At 47.2% G+C, this 9225-nt stretch overlaps 2 protein-coding genes across 4 annotated transcripts; both read left to right on the plus strand.

Moving 5' to 3' along the window:
• Positions 1–568: 568 nt before the first annotated feature.
• Positions 569–3452, plus strand: LOC123148347 (tryptophan synthase beta chain 2). Of its 2 annotated transcripts, none has more exons than XM_044567734.1 (5): positions 569–858; positions 1636–1960; positions 2029–2783; positions 2864–2962; positions 3061–3452. In XM_044567734.1, exons 1-5 carry the CDS (start codon positions 825–827, stop codon positions 3309–3311), a joined length of 1464 nt encoding a protein of 487 aa, XP_044423669.1. In that variant the 5' UTR covers positions 569–824; the 3' UTR covers positions 3312–3452. The 2 variants fall into 2 exon arrangements, with proteins under 2 accessions (XP_044423669.1, XP_044423670.1); XM_044567735.1 differs by having other exon boundaries at positions 583–858; positions 1639–1960.
• A 2458-nt stretch (positions 3453–5910) lies between these two features.
• On the plus strand, positions 5911–8715 carry LOC123148350 (protein RDM1). 2 transcript variants are annotated; one of them, XM_044567737.1, is made up of 3 exons: positions 5911–6097; positions 6176–6325; positions 8136–8715. In XM_044567737.1, exons 2-3 carry the CDS (start codon positions 6178–6180, stop codon positions 8531–8533), a joined length of 546 nt encoding a protein of 181 aa, XP_044423672.1. In that variant the 5' UTR covers positions 5911–6097; positions 6176–6177; the 3' UTR covers positions 8534–8715. The 2 variants fall into 2 exon arrangements, with proteins under 2 accessions (XP_044423672.1, XP_044423674.1); XM_044567739.1 differs by lacking the exon at positions 8136–8715 and adding an exon at positions 7589–8111 and having other exon boundaries at positions 5918–6097.
• Positions 8716–9225: the final 510 nt, after the last annotated feature.

The following is a 9225-nucleotide window of genomic DNA, read 5'->3' on the forward strand; positions in this document are numbered from 1 at the left end:
ACAAACAACAAAAAATCAACTCTAAAGGTTTCTTTCTCAAGCTGCTGCATTGACGATTGGCCACATGGTGAACCGGGAATCAAACCAGCAATTGACGATCTGCTGATAATGTGGCTCGCTCTCTGCCGTGGTCGTCGCTGATGGCTCAGCATGGCGAGAATGGTCGAGAAGATGGACTTCTCCAGGAAAAACGATCTGCAAATTGCAACCGTGTCAACACCCCCTTGGAAAAAACACCATAGCATCCAAGAAAAATGACGCCTCTTTCGCCGAAAAGAAAAGAAAATGATGCCTGGAAGACAAGTGCATAATCAGCTCCAGCCACGGGCTAGTGTTCACCGTGGAGTACGTATTGTATGTTTAGCCTTATTGCTCTATTCTATCCCCACATGGGTGATTTTGTGCAACATGGATCGTCGGTCCCGGATCTGATCTTCCTGACCTTCGATAATAAGTGCGCCAAGCGCTGCTGTCCTTGATCGACAGATCGCTTCACGGTTCAGTTTTTTAAATTCATGACGCCGGCGGAATAGCCGCCACCATCCACCCACCAAAGTAGAAGTAAAGGACACCGTGCGTGGTACGTCGTCGCAGGCAGAATCCAATCCACCATCAAACAAAAAGAAACGCTGCCCGATAAGCCACCCTGCAACGATAACTACTCGCCCGACACCACTCGGCGGCAGGCACAGGCAGCCACTCTCACTCACAGGCCGGGTGGTTGACTACTACCCACTGAGCAGAGCAGCCTTCGGGGCGCGATCCAGGAAGCCAGGAACGGCAAAGCAGCCCCCGCGGCGGCGGCTCGATCGCGACGACAAGAAATGGCCACCGCCCTCCGCCCTCCCCGGCTCCCAGGTGCGTCCGCCCGTGCATGAACCCCTGATCTCGCCCGAAAGTCAAAACGATTTCGATCCGTAGGTTTGATTCGGTTTATGCGGGCTTGGATTCCAAGGATTTTCTCTCTCACCATGTTATTAGATTCTAGTTGTGCTGTTATTCACTTACGTATTATTCTTGTCCAGTCCCAACCCCCAGCCAATACAACAGCTCCTCAATCCTCAAAGTTTTCCTTTTCCCTTTGGAGTTTCAGATAATACTAGATGCCTAGCCATGCAGTTTCAGATAATAGATGAACTGAGAGAGAGAGAGCATGGGTGATGACAGTAAAAAGAAAAAGGAAAATCTATTTTCTGCAATGTGTGCAAGGTGGTTATTGCCGGCCGGCGATCTTTGTTCAGTAAAAGAACGTGAGGCCATTCGCAACACGGGTCGATATCAAGAAGGGCTATCTCTATCTATCTGTGGAGCTGGATATACAGATCACAAAATCAATTTTGGTTAGGCGTCAAGTCAGCATCGCGTTGGTCCAAGTTGGATGAATACAGAGCAGAACAGTGTAGATGGGGGAAGCACGCTTGTGTCGTTGGCACCTACCAATAATCATTTCATTCCATGAGACTATCAATAGTTTCTAGATCAACAACATTTTCAATGCTTATTATTCAGCCTGAAATCATTAGGCACATCTAATCTGTGTTAATTAGTAATTATATACTATCTAATTGTTTCAGTTAGATTTTTCACCGTTGTGGTTTCTGAATTCTGGCGTTGCGAACACCACCTGCATTGCAGCAGTCCCGGAGCAGGCTTCCTCGCTTCATCGCCTACCAAAGCACAGAGTCGCTGTCACCGGGCGTAGGAGCTTCGCCGCCAGGGCCGGCTCGTATCCAGGCAACGTGGGCGTCCCGAAGCAATGGTACAACCTCATCGCCGACCTGCCGGTGAAGCCGCCGCCGATGCTGCACCCGGGGACGCACCAGCCGCTCAACCCCAGCGACTTGGCCCCTCTCTTCCCCGACGAGCTGATCCGGCAGGAGCTCACGGAGGAGCGCTTCATCGACATACCCGACGAGGTCCGGGATGTCTACGAGCTCTGGCGCCCCACGCCGCTGATCAGGTAAAGAAAGATGCTGTTGCTGTCGTGATTCAAGGGAGCGTGGAGTAAACAAGGTGTTGATATGGCAGGGCCAAGAGGCTGGAGAAGCTGCTCGGCACGCCGGCGAAGATCTACTACAAGTACGAAGGCACTAGCCCGGCGGGGTCGCACAAGGGCAACACCGCCGTGCCGCAGGCGTGGTACAACGCCGCGGCGGGGGTCAAGAACGTGGTCACCGAGACCGGCGCCGGCCAGTGGGGCAGCGCGCTCTCCTTCGCCAGCACCCTCTTCGGCCTCAACTGCGAGGTGTGGCAGGTGCGCGCGTCCTACGACCAGAAGCCGTACCGGAGGCTGATGATGGAGACGTGGGGCGCCAAGGTGCACCCGTCGCCGTCCGACGTGACGGAGGCCGGCAGGAGGCTCCTGGCGGCGGACCCGAGCAGCCCGGGGAGCCTCGGGATGGCCATCTCCGAGGCGGTGGAGGTCGCGGCCACCAACGCCGACACCAAGTACTGCCTCGGCAGCGTGCTCAACCACGTCCTGCTGCACCAGACCGTCATCGGCGAGGAGTGCCTGGAGCAGCTGGCGGCCATCGGCGACACCCCGGACGTCGTCATCGGCTGCACCGGCGGCGGCTCCAACTTCGGCGGGCTCGCCTTCCCCTTCATGCGCGAGAAGCTGGCCGGCAGGATGAACCCGCAGTTCAGGGCCGTGGAGCCCGCCGCGTGCCCCACGCTCACCAAGGGCGTCTACGCCTACGACTACGGCGACACGGCCGGGCTGACGCCGCTGATGAAGATGCACACCCTCGGCCACGACTTCGTCCCCGATCCCATCCATGCAGGTGTTCATCACTGCAACTCCTTATCTGTCTCCATTAATTGGCTTCCTGCTCTGTTTACTGACGCAAAGCCATTTGTGCAGGTGGGCTTCGCTACCATGGAATGGCGCCTCTTATCTCCCATGTGTATGAGCTCGGGTTCATGGAGGCCATGTCCATACAGCAAACTGAGTGCTTCGAAGGTACATGTCCATACATTTTGCAGTCGATTTCTCGTCTCTTGACCGTGTATTTGAACTCACTCAGACATTCCTTGCCTTCGTTGATGAATTATCTGCAGCTGCATTACAATTTGCACGGACGGAGGGCATCATCCCGGCGCCGGAGCCGACGCACGCGATCGCGGCGGCGATCAGGGAAGCGCTGGAGTGCAAGAGGACCGGGGAGGAGAAGGTCATCCTCATCGCCATGTGCGGCCACGGCCACTTCGACCTCGCCGCCTACGACCGGTACCTGAGAGGCGACATGATTGATCTCTCACACTCCTCTGAGAAGCTCAAGGAGTCTCTGGGTGCCATTCCCAAAGTTTGATGTTAGAGGTTCAGAGATTGATAGAAGAACAGTGTGGGAAGTTGGGATACAATAAGATGAACAATGTGACGCTTTCTTGGTGCATGGCACAAATAAATTTGATCAATAACAGATGTTACCTTTTGGCTTCTGCTCCCTCAATTCTTGATACATTCCATCCTAGTTTTAAAATTTTGTTTGAATTTTTTTTTCTAACTTTTCACCATTGCCCCCACAATATAACTCCCCATTTGGCTATTACATTGTCTGACTGTCATTTCTTAGGGCTTATTGGGTACAACAGTTTTTTCTAAAAAAAATCATAGGATGAGAATACTATAACATTTTTTTCTTTAAGAAATTAACCTATAAATTCCTGTAGGAAACATCAATTTCCTCTAAATTTTGTAGGAGTCGAAACCTAAGATCAAACCACATATTAAATTAACTTTGAGATGTCTGAGGCAAGATATTTATGTAAATTTCTTAGAACAACTACACGACAACTTTGTAAAATCCCCGTGTTTCTTTAGAAATACAATACAAATAATACAAATACAAACACTCACAAACAAGTACATATACTCACCCTATAAACGCACACGCACACACACCGTATCCCGGTGAGCACTGAGTCGATGGGTTTTGGTATCGATGAAGTCACCACAAATGCCTCACTACCAACGGGAACATTGCCTTCATTAAAAGAATATTTTGCTTTTAGGAGACACCATAGCGTCTAACCTGAGATTGATCCCTGGTGCTGGGTACCACTACCCTCTTACCCATCCTATAGCTATCAATAAGCTGGTCACTTCCTCTAGCTTTCTATTCCTTTGTTCGTGGGATGGTAATATCGTAGTAATAGGAAAATCATAAGAAATAAGGTTTTATGTATCTTAATTTCTATAGAGAAAAAGATATCATTTGACACACATAATAGAATTTTATCGTTGAGTCTAGGCTAATATTTTTTTTCTTTGAAATGCGAAGGATTGGTTCCTATCCTACATAGGAATAGGAATCCATCCCTACAAACCAAAGGATCCAAAGAAAATTTTAATTTTTCTTTAAAAATCCTATCCTATAGAATTGGTGCAAAAATTTCTACAACCAAGGAGGCATGCCTAATAGGGCAATTGGGCTGGCATGGGGAAATATCTAGTGGTACTAGTGCACCCGAGTTAAATTGTCATATTTATAGTTGTTGATTTAAAAAAATCATATAGTAGTAGTAGTAGTAGTAGTATAAGAATTCATCAAAAATCCACATTCGAACATAGTATTAGAAAAAGGAGGCCGCTAACTGCCACACGTGTGGACGTTAAGAAATCTGCCCACATGTTCTGTGTGGTGCCTAAGAGGATCAGCCCACACGTTTGTGTGTGGGCAAAACAACTAGCGTTCACACGCCTCTTTTTTCCCCTCCCGGTCCCTTTTACACGCGTGCATGTGGGCGAAATAGATAACGCCCACACGCCTGGTACGCCAGGCCTCGTAGCTCGTGGTCCCGCACACCCCACGTGACACTTTACCGCGCGCCCCGCAGTTGCCATTGGCCGGACCCTCATCCATGTTCGTTTAAGTGCAGTTGCCATGTCGCTGAACTACGATTGCCATGTCGGACAACTACAGTTGCCATGTTTGCTCAACTGCAGTTACCATCTCAGGTCAAAGTTCCAGATTGCCATTTTTTGGACAACTACAGCTGTTGCCATGCGTGGTCTGATCTACTGCAGTTGCCATGATTTCAAAACTTTAGGAGTTGCCACCTACTAACACTAGGCAGTTGCCATGTAGCGCTACAAAAAAAGGCATGGCAAAAAACATGTTTGGGTAAAAAAGAGAGTTGCCATGTGCTCACAAGCACGCTAGGGCAGTTGCCATTTAAAAAGAAAGAGTTGCCATCTGCTTATGTGCACGCTAGGGCAGTTTGCCATGTACCATGCCAAACATATGGCAACTGACATGTTTGGATAAAAAAAAAGAGTTGCCATATGCTTGCAATCACACTAGGGCAGTTGCCATGTACACTGCAAAACGCATGGCAACTGGCAACTTGGGTGTGGGAGAGGAGGCAGGCGTGTAGGCGAGATGGCAAACGCCCACACACCAGCCCTTGTGCGTGACTGAAAACTGGTGTGTGGGCGAACTGCTAAACGCCCACACACCAGCCCCTCCGTGTGGTAAAATGGATGTGTGGGCGACCTCTCTTACACACCACACACGCGAGTCGTCCTATGTAGCATACAAAATCAGCTAATTCGTGCTAAGATTCGTGCAGAAGTTATTGGACGGTGATGGAGGCGTGTGGGTGAGTTGGCTAACACCCACACGTGTGGGCGTTAACATTTTCGTAGAAAAAATAATTACAAATTTCATTTACGATAAAGAAAATGGACCGGATCGATGACCCAATTTGTATTATCTATAATTCGCATCGTGATTTGTCTTTTTTCAGGTATTTATTTTAAATTCTGAATCTGATTTTAAATTTTATACAAGCGGCGCTTTTTAAAATTAATATTTGAGCGCTTTTTGAAAATTATGTCGTTTTTTAAGGAGAAAAATAAACCAATTACCTAGGACGCCCCAGGAAGAGAACTCTCTCATCCCAGCCCAACAACCCCAGGGACATGTTAAAAAAGGGACAGGCCTCTTCTAGAAAAAAAAAGGACAGGCCAAGCGGAGAATCGAGGGTTTCGGCTTCCTTGTCATCTCGCCGTCTCCGACGCCGGCGACCCGGGAGCGAGACCTCAAACCCCCGCCCTCTCGCCGGCGGCGTATTTCCCCGTTCCGTAGACCAGGTGAGGGCACAGAACTTCGCTCTTCTACGGTCTTGTTCGGACGGAGTGACGCTGACGTCGTTGTGGGCCGGTGAGTAGGTATGAAGAGGGCCGCGCCGTCGGAGGAGCCGGTGGAGCTCTCTTCGGGCGACGACCTGAGCTCGGATTCCGACGATGAGGCCGGGAACGGGAAAGGCGAGAACTCCTTCCGGCTGCCCATGTCCTCCAAATCTACAGCTCCAGCAAAAGGTGAGAGCTATTTCGGTCGCTTTTTGTTACAAAAATAATCGATTTGCGCGCTCATTAGAGTTGATATAACGTCTCCGACTCCTTGTTTATGCTAAATTTTGGTGTGATTTTAGCTTGTATCTGTCCAATGGCTCTAAGATGAATTAAACGACTCTAAAATTTATAGCTTTTATTTGCTTGTATTGGTGCGCACAAGGCACAATTTAGTCTATGCACAGCGTTTGTTCTTAGGGGTTCGCTATTTTGCCTTCTTGGAGAAGCAACAATGTTGGGGTTAATAATTCACCAAAAAGTCCAAGAGAATTGATTTCCTGCCTAGGATTAGATATTGGGGTAATAATTCTGCACACACCTAACAAACTGGCTTAGATGTTAAATTGTTATGACGATCTTTCTTAAGTAGTTGTGTATTGAACCCCCACTTTAGCAACATATTGTATAGGTCCATATTTGAACATGTTATATATTTATTTCATGTGATTGAGTGAAATTTTAATACTGTGCCATATATAAATGTTTTTTGTTGTCATGTAATCATGAGCTATCGCAAGTGTTGTGGAGTTATTGCCTGTTTATCATGTATATTTATCTTATTAGTATTTTGTATACTTGAGATTTGGTATCCAGATACCGCTTATCTTGTTTGTTACCATTACTAACAGAGGAATAGCTTAGGTTGTGTCGGAAATAATAGTTTTTGTTACACACTAGGGCATACGCTAACTGATTCTGATCAGCCTGGACTGGTAACCACTGTAGCATGTTTTACTGGGTGAGGCCAATGTCTGATTTTTGTTTATTCTTATGCGAGGAGAGTGATATCTAATTAACATGCTAATTTTCACAATGTGTTTTGGGTTCATTCAGCGACAAAATTTGTGCAAATGGCAACATGCTTATAATAATTATGTATACAAGATTCTTAATTTCGTAATGTTCACCTGGGCAAGAAATCTCAGTGTTTCTTAAACCTGTTTGCTTCAAGTTGTATACTTAGTTGGGGCCCAGCCTTGACCTTCAGTGCTGCACCTTCTCTATATACCAATGGAGTAAACCAGAAACTAATGTCAGCAAAAAGGTTTCAAGTCATGTTTCTGTCCTCAAACACTGCTTGAGATCCTGAGCTAGAGTTTGCACTCAACCAGCCATGGACAGTAGAGATCTGCATTGGATTAGCTCCTGTGGTTTTAAGATTATATGTTTTCTGCATAGAGTATTAGAGTTGCATATTTGTACTCTTACTATTATGAGATAATACTGCAGGTGCATTGATCAGGAGGGCTGAAATGTATCAAGAGTACATGAAGCACATCCCAATTCCTGATCACTGCAGCTCCTTGATCCCATCCACATCATGGCTGGGACTCGGAAGATCGGTGAAGCAGTTGTACGAGCAGCCCTTGCATTACCTCACCAACATCCTCTTGAGACAGTGGGATCAACAGAGGGTTGGGAGCGATAATGAGCACCAGCCTCTGGATGCTATCATTCACCCTATGAAAGCTCAGGCCCTCATTTGGGCCACTGAAGAAGTCCATAGGCTGACCACCTCTAGTGACCACTTAGAGAAGCTCTGGGCCAAAGACCCCATGTATCATGCTAACATAGATCCAGTGTTCCCTTCCCTAAAGTTGCATTAGCAAACATCGCAAGTTGGACCGTCTTATCCTGTCTATTTTGTTTCTGCCTGCTGTAATCTGGCACATTTTGGTTGTTAGCGAAGTAATATGAACCATATGTCACTGATGTTAAAAGTATGATATGTGATGGTCAGGGTCTCTTTTAACGCTGCTTTTAGCTCTCTGAACAGCATCTATGTTGAAGAAGAAGAAACCTGGTGGTGTGGATTTCAGTGCTTTGAGCCGGCACGGGTATCGTGGCGGACCATCTATACTGACAGTTGCTCCTCCAAAGGTTGAACCTAACTGGACTTGGTCCACTGGGAAAGATCGCAACGAGAAGGAAGTTCTAACCGAGTCTTTTGAAGAGCGGGAACGCACAAGGGCTGCAGTAACTGAAGGAGAGAAGCTTATCGGTGTGATGAACCCCCAACCAAGGCAGACCGAGAAAGAGAAGGATGCTGCTTCATTCTCACAGAAGGAGAAGCGGAAGAGAGACCGCGGGCAGGCCAGCAGGGGGAAGAACTACGTTGAGGAGGAGAAGCGGCTCCTGAGGGGGAGTGGTGTCTACTCTGGCTTCGATACTTGACAGTGTCCAGAACATATGTTATTTGTCCGTGTTAGCTTCGGTCGTCACTGTTGGTGTGTCTGCTGTTTAGTTTTGTCGCGAAGTTCACTCCGGGCTATGCTTATTCTGTATCACCTATCTGTCTTTGGGCTGGTTTAAACTTTGACACGCCTGCTATTTTGCCAGAGCAGTGCTCCCTTTTCTGTGTGCTCCCGTATCCATCTTCGGCTATGATAGATCCTGCGAACCAGCTTTGCGGCAATGTATCATAGCCATTCTTACTGGTGAGAATCTGTGTGTTACGGTGAAGTGTTTTTTCTCTTTCTCTTTTCTGTCTCGGAAGGCTGACTAAATGGGTTTACCGACTAAACTGGTCAACTCAATGAACTCGTCCACAAAAGGCACAGCATTCTTATGTTCTTGCTAATGAAATTACAGGGAGAGATATCAAATGGTATTGGATCAGAATCATGCGTTCTTGATTTTCGCAGAGACATGCATCAAATGGTATTTGGATCAGAATAAGGGAGGCGATTTGTGACCCCATCTCTCATGCTTTTTCTTTGGACTTTCAAATTTAAATCTATTATATCTCTTGAACCAAAAGTGTAATTTATGTTTAGTTTGCATATTCGGGTTCCTTGACGAGGTCTTTGAAATAAGATCACTTCCAATACGTTATAACAAGCTTTTAAAACTTCACAAAGTTTGAC

The sequence above is a fragment of the Triticum aestivum genome, chromosome 7A (assembly GCF_018294505.1).
Source record: "Triticum aestivum cultivar Chinese Spring chromosome 7A, IWGSC CS RefSeq v2.1, whole genome shotgun sequence".
In the NCBI taxonomy this organism is placed as follows: Eukaryota; Viridiplantae; Streptophyta; class Magnoliopsida; order Poales; family Poaceae; genus Triticum; species Triticum aestivum.